This window comes from Melospiza georgiana, chromosome 16 (assembly GCF_028018845.1).
Source record: "Melospiza georgiana isolate bMelGeo1 chromosome 16, bMelGeo1.pri, whole genome shotgun sequence".
In the NCBI taxonomy this organism is placed as follows: domain Eukaryota; kingdom Metazoa; phylum Chordata; class Aves; order Passeriformes; family Passerellidae; genus Melospiza; species Melospiza georgiana.
This window is the reverse complement of record NC_080445.1, coordinates 4,458,144-4,471,256: the sequence shown is the minus strand read 5'-3', so window position 1 is coordinate 4,471,256 and position 13,113 is coordinate 4,458,144. Positions and strand designations below refer to the sequence as shown.

Sequence of the window (13,113 nt, the reverse complement as noted above, 5' to 3'; positions counted from 1 at the left end):
CTCTCCTGCGGAAACTGGATCTTGCACTGGCCCTTTGCCAAGGATAAACAGAACTGATTAAATCTCTGACTTTGCCCACACTCTCCTCAGCCCTCTGGGTCTCTGAGCTTCCAGGACAGCTGTAAGTTATTCCAGGGGAGTTTATATCCTCCCATCCTGCTGGGTTTTCCTACCGTGGCTCCACTATGTCCCAAAGGGAGGGCAGCACTAGCACAGACCTTCCTCTGCAAGCCTGTTTACTAAAGGATGGGAGTAACTTTCCAGATGTGCTGGAGGGAAGTTTCTTTATCCAAAGACCTGCCCATGGTATGTTTTTCTCCCTGCTAAGGCATCTTTTCCTCGTGTGGAGGATGCTGGGCAGCCAGCCCGACGTGCATGAGCCTGGACCTGCTCCCAGACACCTCTGCAGGGCTGTGTCCGATGGCTGCACGCTCCTGCACGCGGCCCAGCCTCAGCAGCTGCGGGCAGCTGTCCCCACACAGCACTGGGGACAACAGTGCCACCTCCCCAGCTGCTTCATGGGCATTTACACCCATCCAAGAGTGTCCCTCCCCATCCAGGGACATGGCAGCAGGTCAGCAATGCTCGTGACTTCCCACCCAACTCAATGTGCTCAGCCACTTGGAGGCTGCCTCATGGCCTGGCAGGGGATTGCTCTTCCCAGAAGAGGTAGCCAGGAGCCAGCTTGGTTTAGGAGCAGAGAATATTAAAAGGAAACACAGTGAGCTGAAGTGCAGTAGGAAGCGAGCGGCCGAATGCGAAAGGCAACGGGAAAGCCAATGGCAAACAGCTGTGGGGCAGATGCTGAGCAGAACCGAAAGCCTCTGCTCTGTGGGCAGACCAAGATGAACCAGCAGATGCAGCCTGGGATGAGTAAATTGGTTTATCACTGTGGGAGAAGGTCATTTGTCACCTTAGGCAAAACCAGCGTGTCACAAATGGGAAACTGCGAATTCTCCGTGACATTGCAGAGAAACCACAGAGCAGGCTGAGGAGAGCAGCCAGGACACTGGAGGAGCAGGATTGGGCAGGAAGAGAAAGGTCTTGACCCAACTACGTCCCATGTTTAGGTTTAAGCAAGTAAACAGTCACATTCATGTTCAAGTGCTTTAATGCTTTATTGGGCCAGGATTTTAAAAGTGTTGAAAAGTCTGTGTGAATCCAGAGCAGAGGCTCGGCTGAGAAAGAGGGAGGAACCAATCAGTCAGCACGAGAAGGCTGGAGATAAGGGATCAGTCAGGGACTGGTTTATATCAGTCAGACTTCACTGGGGTTATGCAGATCCTCAGCATGAGGAGCCAGAAGTGGCTCTGCATGGACTAAAAGCAGTCAGTATCTGTGCTAAATCAGGCGTTTTAATGGCTTGGGGAGGGGAGAGTGCTGACTTCTTTGAAGAGAAAAGACACTGCACTCTCCTTGGGCTTGTCAGAGCTCTAGATGTCCCATCCCAGGACAGACAGGGTCATGCAGCAGCCAGGCTCTGTCTGTGTTGGATAGGGCTGGATATTCTCAGATGGGACACCCAGCAGTCTGAGCTTGTGCTGCAGCAGAGGCTGAGGACCAATATTCCTTCCTGTGTCTTTAGGAAGAATTTAGCATCCTTGAAAGTCTCTAAGTGAAGAAGACAGTCAGAGATGAGATCTCCCATCTTTTGGGGGGCTGTAGGTGCTTTGTACCCAGGACCATCTCTTCCTGGCAATGCCAGAAGGTGCATGGGAGGGAATGGAGACAATCCTGGGCTTTCCTCTACATTTTCCCACAGGTCACTGAGTTTTTGAAGTTGTTGCTACTCCTTCAGCACACAGCAAGTGTTGTCACCCTTATGTTGCCTTCTCCTTGCACATTTATGGCACCAACCCAGCTTTGTACCTGGTGCACCTGTCCTGTGTATGTGCGTGCCCCCCTCTCCATGGGCTCAGGGATGCTTGCCAAGGGCACAGGGCTTCCATCCATCCATCCATCTATCCCTGCTCTTTTGTGGACACCCGAGCTCAGAGGAGAAAGCCCCGGGCAGCAGCTGTCGGCCCAGCCTCCTGATCAGAGCTCAGGGTCCCTCTGGAGCAGGTCGGGAGCGCCCTCGGGCATTGTCCCCGCTCCGGTGCCGTGCGGGTTCCCACAGCTGCTCCACAATGGAGGCACAACTGGCTCCTCTGGGGACAAAACCTAATCTGAGAGATACCAGGGCTGAGAAAGCTCTTCCTAAAAAGATGCAGTGAAAAGCTCCTGGATGCCCTGTGTCCAGGGACACCCGATATGCCCGCCTGCGGTGTGATTACCTGCAGGCAGGCTTTGTGTGCTCTGGCTCCCCTGAATGTCACACTTGTTCCCAAATACCAGCAGGGAACAATGTGGGGGCAATGCAAGGAAAAGCCTCCTCTGTCCCTCCCGGTCTGAGAGTAAATATCAGATGCCAGTGGTGAAGGGGAGGGAGGGGAATGGTGAGAGCAGAGACAAAAAGGAAAAAGCCGGCGGTTGAGCAGTGCCTCGGTGAAACTGGGTCATGGCTATAGGGTGACAGCAGAAAAGGGTCCCTGTTCTCAGGGAGGATGAGCAGATGCCTCTGCCCCGTGGCTTCTTGTTGAGCAGACAGGGCTGGAGGGAGCTGAGGTGAAGGGGAGACATAGAGCCATCCATGCCTGTCCCTTCAGCTACCCTGCACAGTATTCCACATGGAGTGAGGTTCTTGGATAATCCCATGTAAGCCTTCCTGGGCTCAGAGATACAGCAGAGATTGGAGGGCAGTGAGTGATGGTGGAGTTGGCTTCACTCTGCAACACTCAGACCCTCCTCATGCAGCTGCCACCATGGCAGGAGACACCACCTTCATGGGGACAAAGGAGCTCCCTAGGGTCTCCTTCAGGATCTCACAAGTCTGCCTGGCTTCCAGACCCTTCACACTACGCATGGATCTCGTAGCCTCTTCCCCACAGACTGCCCAGACATGAGCTGGAAACAATCTGATTTTCCATCCTTATCTTCCCTTCCTGCTGCTGATGAAGTCAAGTCCTCTTCAGCCCCCTCTTTCCTGTAGGCCACACATGGATTCTTCCTCTCTCAGTGAGTCCCTTTGTCCCCTGGAGGGAATGTGTGTCCAGCTGAGTGTGCTGCTGGGCCAGCAGCCTGGTCACTGGCTGTCCTGTGTCCTGTCCCAGATGGGGAGATGGTCATCCCAGCATTCCCATGGTCCCTGGAGCTTGGGCAGCACAGGCAGGAGCTGTGCTTTATCAAAGACTTGCTGGAAAGGCAAACAAACACTGTCATGGATGCAGTCACTATTCACTGTGTGTCCTCTTGGAGCAGCCACAGGACATCCCCTTTCTCTTCCCTGCCTGAGGCTGGAAGGGAAAATCAGCTAAAAAAGCCTGTTTATGTCAGCATGGCTGTCCCTGACCCCAGATGCCAAGGGACACTGACCCCAGCAGCAGGTCCAGCCAGGGAAACGGGGCAGGAAAAGATGTTTTTCTAGGAATTCAAGCTCTGACCCAAACTCGTTGATGTTAGGGGCAGTTTTTATCAGGCTTTGGTGCAAACTTTTAACAAATCACTGGGAACATGGGAGGAGGCAGAGCAGCAGGAGCAGAGACAGATGAGCCACAGAAACAAATCTGTCCAAGCACAAGGGACTGTAATGCTCCAAGATCCTTCATTCTGTAGGTAACTGAAAAAACCAGATACATTTCAATGAAATTGAAGAAGTGACTTAGTAGTGTGTAGGATCCTAATGGGAGATCCCTTGTGAGGTCCTGGGAGCAAGGCTGGGAACATCCCAGTGTGTCTCCTTGGAGCAGTGGATTGGTAGGAGGGATCATAATGAGAAGTTCTCTCGTTTGAGCAGTGACCCACTGAACACAGCAGGGACAACTGCTGAAACCACATTTTTGGGGGACACAGGGGTTCATGCCTTGCAAGAGTTGATGGAAGACTTCCTGCAAGGAAAAGACAACCCAAGGGGCAGCCCCAGATGGCCACACAGAGAGTGCGACCTTACCTCACAAGATAACAAGATTTATTCTGCTCCCTTTGATAGGACTTCGATTAAGGCTTCCATGCAAGGGCACTGGGCGTTCAAAGGGCTGAGGGGACAACACAGAGCAATGAAAGTCAGGATTTTCTTGGCTTCAGCCAGAGATTTATGGATGCTGTTTGTCTTAGAGCAAGGCTGTTGTGAACATCCAACTGCTTGTGACCGGAGCAGCAAGGCAGAATCCATCAAAACCGCCGAGCTGAGCTGAACTCAAAACAAGCCCCAAGACCCCTGGCATGTGAGGAACCCAAACAGACCGTGCTGCCAGTGCTCACAGGGCCCAGGGTCAGCTGGCAGCGCTCCCAGCGCCGGGCCTCGCGCTCCGGGCGCGATGAGCTCACCACGCGCTCGGCCTGCACACCAAACCCCGCCTGGGAGGGCAGCCTGGGTGTCTCATGCTCAGTCTGACAGCCAGACAGGCCCAGCTTTGTGCTCATTCAGGAAAAATGGCCGGGCTGAGTGGATGCAGCAGCCTGTTCCTGGTGATTTTTGGGTGGCAGCTCGGGCAGCTCGGTGAGGCTTTGCCAATGGAGCAGCATCAATGTGGAAGGGGTCTCTTGGGAATAAAGCTCAGCTGCAGATGCTGTGAGGTGATTTGTAGCTAAGGAGCCTTTGATTGGTTGAACTGACCAGGACTGAGCAGTTTTAACCCAATATCAGGCGAGTAATCCCTTGACACCTGTGTACCCAAGGCAGGAGGGTCAGCAGGGCCTCGTGTGTTCCGTGGGCTTGCTGCCTCTGGGAGCCCGTCCCACTCTATTTTTTACTGTGCTGACCTCATGGCTCCTATCAGCCTGCCTTTTCCAGCTTCCTCTCCCTGATAGCTGGCTTTTGCTCCATATTTCCTCACGTGTTGAGCAATCACCTCAAGCCTCTCTCCACATTTCTAGGATTCTTGTTTACCCCCTGCATGGCGCAGGGCTCTGACGAGGCCCCGCTTTCCTGTCCTGCCTGCCCAGTTCCTCTGTTTACCTACAGCACAAACTGGATTTGTTTGCTCTTTTTAAATGCAAAACAACAACTCAGGACTAGGAGGGATGTTTTCTTCTCTCCTTTCTACTCATTTCTCCATGGTCCCAGCCATCTTCTCGAGGTTTTACCACCTGCCAAGGGCTTTTCTTCTCCCCTCTCCATAAGCTATGTGTAAAATTTCTGCTGCAAACAGAAATTCCTATCTTGGGGGGCCTGGAGACTTCCAAAATCTCTAACTTGTCCCATACTGGCCACTATTGTTTTCAGGGAAGTAAAGACTTGGATCCCAATGGGACACAGAGGGGAAATGAAAATTGCTTTGCCACCCCCACCTCCCTGCACTCCCCCAATGACCCCTCTCCCCTGCGTGATCCCACACTCTTCCCTCACAAAGCAAACTCTCCCTGGATTATATTTTAATATCTGCAAAGCCTCGTGTTTGAAAGAAAAACAAATGTGAGACCAGCTCATGTGAAAAACAGAGAGATGGCCTCTGTTGCTCCTGAGAGCCGCTGTAGGAGCCACACGAAGGGGTCAGGGTGGGCAGAGCTGACAGACAAGCACTGTGTCAGACCAGGGACTGGGATATCAGGAGCTTAAACTGAAAAGAGATAGTCACACAGTGCAAGGGGAGAGGATGATGGCAACAATCTTGGGAGCTCAGCTTTCTTTGCCCACACATTTCTGATTCAGGATTTTCTTCTTTCTCTTTCTATTTTTTATTTTCTTTTCCATTTCTTTTCTTTCCTTTCTATCTCTTTTCTCTATCTTTTATTTTTCTTTCTATCCCTGAGCTTTTATACAAACTCCTGGTAAAAGCAGTGAGGTGGCACTGCGGGGTCAGAGCACCAGCAGGAGCACGGTCCTGCCTCCTGAAGAAAACCCTCTCTGCAGCATCATCCCACCCTACAGAGGCTGGGATCGAGCTGGAAACAAAGTCTTGCTGTTCCCTGAGCTCTTCTCTTTTGCATTTGACCCAGTTTGGGGAAATGACAGCTTGTCTGTGCACAGCCCTCACCGAGGGCAGCTCCAGCCCTGGCTGGCCCTGGCTCAGAGCTCGGGCTCCCAGAGCCCCTGTACAGCCCTGGTGTGTTTTTCTGTTTTGCAGAGGGATGGGGTTATTACGAAAGGGAAGCAAGGTGAGAGATAACGATAGAATATGGTTTCCTCTTCCCTCTCAGCTGCCAGCTTGACTCCAGCCCAGGTCAGTAGTGGAGGCCATTGCTGCTGCTGGGTGCCTGTCCTGGTGTGTGCAAACCTCGCCTGGCTGCTGGCCCACTTCCTATGGGGCAGGTGGCTGTGTCCCCTCCGTGGGCTTGGCACACTCCCTGAGCCCTGTTCCAGAGGAGCAGCCAACAGCCAGCTCGTTCCAGGATAACAGCCATGTCATTCTGAGTGTAAAAAACAGGATAACAGCTTCATGATGTCCTTCGTCCACCTGAGCAGGCAACCCACACCTAGGATGCTATTCCTAGGTGGAGATTGCATTTAAATAATAATAAACCCAAAGAAATCCCCTTGACCACTTCCTTAGATGTGGTCCTTCGTGGTCAGGGGATGGGGCATGAAGGGGAGCTTTGGGACAAGGGACAGAGCTGTTCTGCAACAACAAGAGGAGCAGTCGAGGACGTGTAGTTCCTTCCAAGAGTACAAAACTTGTTGCCTCCACCCTTCCTGATGTACAACTTTATGAGCCACGGGGAACAGGAATAAGGAGTTTCCTCATTTTTTGCTCCCAGATTTTGATGATGATCACTGACCTAAGCTTTTTCCCAGTGGTATGCAGAAGTACTGCTCAGTTCTCCTCCTCATCTTGGTTTGCCAGCCTGCAGATCTCTTGCCTGCTACTTGCCTCCTCTTGTTACAGCAGGGCAACAAGTGGCACAGGCTGTACCTCACAAACTGGGGCAGCTGCTCCCGGGGCTAAAATTGGTTATTTTCTTCCCTTCCAGATAGGAAAATTAATTTCCCATATTTTGACTCCTTTTCCTTTTTTTATGTAAGTAAAACCAGCTCTGAAGAAAGGCTCTTGGCCTCTTTGGGTGCTGTGAATATCTTTCCAGCTCCCTTGATTGGAGACCTCCTCCCTGGGCTCTGTGTATGGGACAGGCACAAGGGACTGGGGGAGGGACAATGGCCCGCATGTCCTAGTGTCACCTGGGCTCCCCAGGCCCCCTGCTCATACACACGTGACAATAACCTCCAAGGAACTGCTGAAAACCTCAGGAGTGACCAGCACTGGATATCTCAGTGTGATATTCCAGCACAAGGATGGAGCTGGAAAGGTGCATGGGGTGGGGTATAGTCGCAGGCTGAATTATCATCTGGGGGTTTCTCTGTGACTGGCTGATCTGAGGAGAAATGTTCCCAATTCTCTTGTTGCCACATGTATTTGTTCTGTCTTGTCTGTGTTTTAGGGTTTTAAATATTCCCTTCCCAAAGGGATCATCTGTTCTTGGTTAGCTACCATGAGGCCACCCCACGGCACTGGTGCATTTCAATGGCTAGAAGGACTTGTCATAAAAGACTCTAAGCTCCCCAAAGGCTTTTAAAAACCACATTTTTAATGAAGTTTAAGAACTGGATCTGAATGCTTCTGAACAACGTGATCCTGGAGCAGCTGGGCTGGAACCTATTCCTGTTGGAAAACCGTTGCTGTGTGTGCCAATATTGCAAGAGCAAATATTGACTTACAACCATTGCATCTGCATCTATGAAGAATTTCACTCTCTTGTTCAAGTATCAGTCTTTTTCACCTGCAGCCTTCCTCCTGATTAAATTGCTGCTGTAAATTCCACTGTTTGTTAACATCCTTGTCCTCGGGATACGGGCGTGCTCTTCAGGCTTTCATGGAAACACAAAGAGAAGCTCACCCTTTTTATATAGAGAATTACAATTTTTTTTTCCTGGAGAATTTTTGAAGTTTGTGTTTTCTGTTTTCAGTGGTTACCTTATATCCTCGTGGCTGAGCTCTGTGTGACTAATTCCTCCTTCATCTGCAGTTGGGCAAAAATTATTCTCAAGAGACCTGAAAGACAAGAGCCTTGGGTTGGGAGTGAGGCAGAGGCCAAGCACATCCCTCACCTCTGTGGCAGCTGGAAGAAAATGACTCCAGCCACAGATGTCTCAGCTCCTCTGGCCAGCAGTGACAGCCCAGCAGCAGCAGAGTTCCTGGGGCTCCAGTGGAGGCTGGAGCCAGGTTCACTTTGAGATTTGTGCTTTGAACTGTGTGACAATCTGTTCACACTGATCGGAAATGATTGTTCTGAGTGGCCAGACCCACCAGGGTGCTGCTCATAATACTGCTTATAAAGGCAAGAGCTGCTCTGTGATGGAGGCCACGGAGCAATTAAACTTGCCAAGTGCAAATTGCATTGCAGTGACCCTAAGAGCTCCTGGAGGGGATGAGGGGTGGTACAGGGGAGCAAGGAAGGCTGGTGGCTTCTTGCTGGTTGAAACCCCCCGATGTTTGCATTCCCAGGGAGATGAGACACCTCCAGAAGTTACAGATCAGCTCCATCAGGGTCCAGCCTAGCAGGTGCTGTATTTCAGAATCAGATCATACACATTAAATTACTTTCCCTGCCTAGGAAACCTCATGGCCTGGATGAAGGGTCCCCAGAGGATGCTGTAGAGCAAGCAGAGCTCTGTAAGTTGTTGGGAGAATGGGAATGCAGTATTGTACTGAGCTTTGTGCGCCCACCCTGTTTACAGCACGGTGCTGAGCAGCAGCAGAGCTGCTGTGCTGTGCCTTGGGGAGACAGTGGCACCCCTAAACAAACCCTTCTCCCCCAGAGGGGAACTGCTGGAGCCCTGCAGTGTTTCTGGGTCGCTGCAGTCTCAGAGGAGCTATTCAAGGGGAAAAACACATGCACATTCCTGAGCACAATTCCTGAGCACAATGGAGCCCAGCGCCAGGCCATGCTGTGGTCCAGGAGCATCCTTGGAGAAGGAAGATTTACAGGAATACCTGAAAGAGGAAGACTATAGTTAAACTTCCAGTTCCCCCAGAAGGTGGAAGACAATAAGCAGCCATCAAAAGGCATTTCCTGGCCATCTATTGTTTCCCTCTCTGAGTCGTGCTCATGCTTTGCACATGGTCTGCAAGTGGACAGACTTTCTAATTATAGCACCAGGTGAAGGGCTGTGCACGTGCTGTGTGTGCCAGAGCCTTGGAGCAGTCCCCGACCAGCTGGATGAAGGTGTTTCTTGCAAACTTTTGTGCCTGGCACCATTTCTCTGTCTCACAGCTGGCCTCACCAGCCTCAAGAGCTGTCACAGCCTCCCACTCCCATCCCCAGTGCCTGCCCAGCTCTCATCCATCCCACTGGAGGCTGGTGCAGAGCAGGGACTGTTCCCCCTCCTCTCTCCAAGCACACACAGCATTGTCTCCTCTCCAGGTTAGGGCACCCGACCTATCCTCCATCTCTGCCAGTCTTTATCTCACCCCATTTCCTGGCCCCAGCTTTTCTGTCCTAATTAAATGGTAAAAACACGTGGGATCCAGGCCAGGCACGAATGGTTTCAGCAAAGCAATTAGCCCTACGTGAGCGAGGAACAATTAGCGCGGCTCTCTGGAATTCGGCCATTGTGCCGGCTCATTGTATATTTTTGCCTTAAAAGGGGGCCAGCGTGTTGGGAGGGGAGCAGGGCCCCCGTTCGCAGAGCCGGGCTGACATTTGCACTATGTTAGTCATGCTACATGTCAACATTTTTGTGAGCTTTCCAAAAACAGAAATTCTAATGGGATGTTTTAATCCCATCTTCACCCCCGCACGTCCCCCCTGCGCCTCTCCCCCTTTCAGCTCCCACCTCCCTCCTCCTCCTCCTCCTCCTCCTCCCTGCCTTGCACAGCGCTAATGCCATCCCCTCTCGGCTTTGCCTCCCGGAAACCAGCGGAGCCAGAGCACTGAAATTCCTATTTCAACTTGCATCACATGAAAAATGAACTGTTGCTTTTAATCCCTTTTGCAGCGGCAGTGGGAAGGGAGCAAACAAATTTCCCAGGGGGTGCGGTGGGGGAATTGGAAGGGGTGGGATTTTGGGAACACCAAGGCAAGCTGGGGGAAGTGGTGGGTGAATATTGACTCGCTCACCTACCTTTGAAAAACCCCTCAGCAAGTAAATTGGGGCACCCCAAGGGCAAGGAAGAAGCCAAGAAGCTGTGGGGGCCCAGAGAGAAGCCAAAATCCCTGTGAGCAGCCAACATTTTGAAGCAGCTTTTGCAGGAGTGTTTCAGGGCCAGAGTGGCACACATATCTGATCTGGGTTGGGTGCAGAGGGTGTGCACAGGAGGCTGTGGGACCTACCACAGGCCCTGAGATGCTCAGGTCTGAGCAGGGAGTTAAAATGCATCCCTGATCCTTCTGCCTGGCTGCTTCTCCCCAGGAGGTTTGGGAAAGCTGGAGCTGTAGGTAGCTGTGGCCAGGAAAAGAGTGGTCAGTGTCCCATCATGGAATGTGGCCAGCCACTGCGTCAGACATGGGCAAAACCATGAGATTTAAGGAGTTATTAAGGCAGATGCTGGTCTGGAGGGGAGCACAGTGCAGGGTTTGGCTGGGATGGGCTCTGGGAGCAGCCTGCCTTTGGTTGCTGTTCCTTATACATACACAAAAAAAAAAAAAAAAAAAACCAAAAAACAAACAAAAAAAACAACCCAAAAAACTAAACAAACTATATGTGACAGTTCTTCTGTTGCTGGAGGCTGCACATGGGGCTCACTGGGCCTTTGTCCATCCAGTCCAGCCCAGCATGAGATTTGATTCCTGCCTTCTCCTTGGGGTAATCATCAAACACTTCCCCTGACATCAGTGTCTGGCTCCTTTTCAGAAAGGCAAAGCAGAGAGGGACAGCTCACAACAGGAACATGAGAAAATTTGGGGCCAGAAAGCATGAGAGGCCAAAAATTAAAGGCCAGGAGCTGCAAGCTCTGCTGACCATACCTCTGGAAGGAGCTTGGGACAGGCTGGCCATCATCTACGGCAAACTGTGATCTCAGCTTGTTGTGCTCCTGCTCTGCCTGTACAGATGGACACAAACAGACACCAGCCCAGGGGACAGGGACCATGGTGTCTTTGCCAATGTCACCTCTTGGGAAACTGAGGCCTGAGCACTGCTGAAGGCTCTGGCTCTATGATAATCTCATGCAGTGCAGTGTTACCAATCACAGTCACTGCTTATTTAATTATTTTTTTTTTCACCCCAAATCCACACTGCCAGTTATTCTGAGCAGTGTGCAGCAACAAATCTCACGCTGGGAGATTAGGGCAGCTCTAAATCTCCCTGGTTTGCTCTTGGGGTCAGCACCCAGTGAGGCACCTGCAGGCAGAGGCTGCTGCACCCAGCCCAGCAGCCCTGGCTGGCAGCAGTGTGATCCCTCCATGGCCCAGAGCTGGACCCATGGAGAGGGAGTGCTCCATCCCACCAGCCCAGGGATTTTGAGGGGACAAAGCCAGGTCTGTGAACATAGTCCTCAGCCGCCCCAGGAGTTGCTATTGGGAGGAGAGAGATGCACAGGCTGTGGGAAAGAAGGGTTACATCCAGCTGATTCTCCTAGTTCAAGTTCCCTTTCCCTCACGTTTTTACCTTCATTCCGTGGTTTTGACATCAAAATTCCATGCCCCAAAGGAAGGAGTGCAAAGCTCCCCTTGCACACCTTACACTGCCAAAACTCCCTTGAGATCAGCCTCGGTGGTGAAGCACAGGGAGAGGCATTAAATCAGCAGTGGATGCCCCACCAGCCTCCCCTCTCCCCACACCTTCCTCCCCTCCCCTGGGCTGAATAGGGAGCATGAGAAACCAGGCTGGGCAGGGACGGCCCCGTGCCCCTCGCTTTCTTTCAGGATCAGGGCATCCATGGGGCCGCTTGTGTTCCCCCAGCTCCTCCTCTCCCCCCGCAGCACCGGGAGCTGTAATCTGGAGGCAGCGAGCCTGGAGATGGAGAAAAATGCAGGAGCTGGGGGTGGGGGGAGACAGGGACCGTCCCTTCCCGCTACCACCACCGCCAAAGCCCCAAATTCTTAGACCTGGAGGAGTCACCACCAAATTCCATTCAACTGACAGAAAAGAAATCAAATCCTTTTAAAGAGAGCCCACTTTCCCCGCAAGAATGCTCCCTCGGCCTTTTGTTGAGGGCTTTGCTTGCTCCCAGCAGCTCGGAGGAAGCTGCTCCAATACATTAACCAGTTTAACTTGCTCGTGACCCCCTCTGCCCAGCGCACAATGAAACTCCTCGCCCGCTTTTCTCCCTGGCTCCTTTTCAGCAGCTAAATCCCCCGCTGTTCCCTGCTCGCTGCCTCCCTCACTCAACCTTTCTCAGGCCTCTGCTTCAGCCCCGGGAAAATAATGACGCTTTGCATTTGTATGGCCCCCGGCCCCGTGGGATCTCGCAGTGCCCCGCACGGATGGAATCGTGTCCTCCCGCCCCGCCGAGGGGACCAGCAGACCCCAGAGGTGGAGGGGAAAAGCGATGGAGGGTCTGAGGCCGCGGAGGGTGGAGGGGGCTGGCAGCAGGAGCCGGTGGTGCCAGCGCTGGAGCACATCGGGGTTGATGGCGTGGGGACAGCTCAGCATCAGGAGATGCAGCACAGGCACTCCTTGTGGGAGATTTGCGTGCTGGGCAGGGAGATGCTGGCGTGCTCCACCCCAAAGGCACTGCCAGACCCTCTGCTACAAGGGCAGGAAGGTTTTTTTGTTTCGAAGGTGTTTAAAAAAAGCCGCGATAGATGAAAAAAGCTGAGCCCTGAATAGCGGAGCCTATCAGACAATGGGAAGTTAACCAAGCCCGGAACGGGAGCGCGGAGTTCTGCCGCGGGGCTCTGCCGCTTTCCTACCAGTAATTGATGCAAAAATCTCTTTTGTGCGCGCAGAAAATCCCAGAATGAAAAAAGCGGGGGGTGAGAGGCAGACCAAGGGCAGCATCCAGCTCTTGGGCCGCCCTCCTCCGACATCTCCCTCCCAAACCTGAGCTGCTCAGTGGGAGCAGTGGCCGCCCGGCCGCACGTCGGGGCCGAACCCCGTTAAACACCCCCGACAATGCGACAGCAGCGAAGTCGGCGCCTGACAGAGCTTTTAACCCCTGTCCGGCGGAGCGCGTAAATCGCTGCGGGCAGACAATG

General features: G+C 52.6%; 1 protein-coding gene across 1 annotated transcript in view; it reads right to left on the bottom strand.

The window, feature by feature from the left end:
- Positions 1–4,936, bottom strand: part of GRIFIN (galectin-related inter-fiber protein) — a 49,228-nt gene extending 44,292 nt beyond the window's left edge. Inside the window, exons 1-2 of the mRNA XM_058035804.1 lie at positions 4,928–4,936; positions 4,300–4,395 (exon numbers count right to left, since the gene is read on the bottom strand). Of these exons, the coding sequence (XP_057891787.1) occupies positions 4,300–4,395; positions 4,928–4,936 (105 nt within the window). The remainder of the gene's footprint in view (positions 1–4,299; positions 4,396–4,927) is intronic.
- Positions 4,937–13,113: the final 8,177 nt, after the last annotated feature.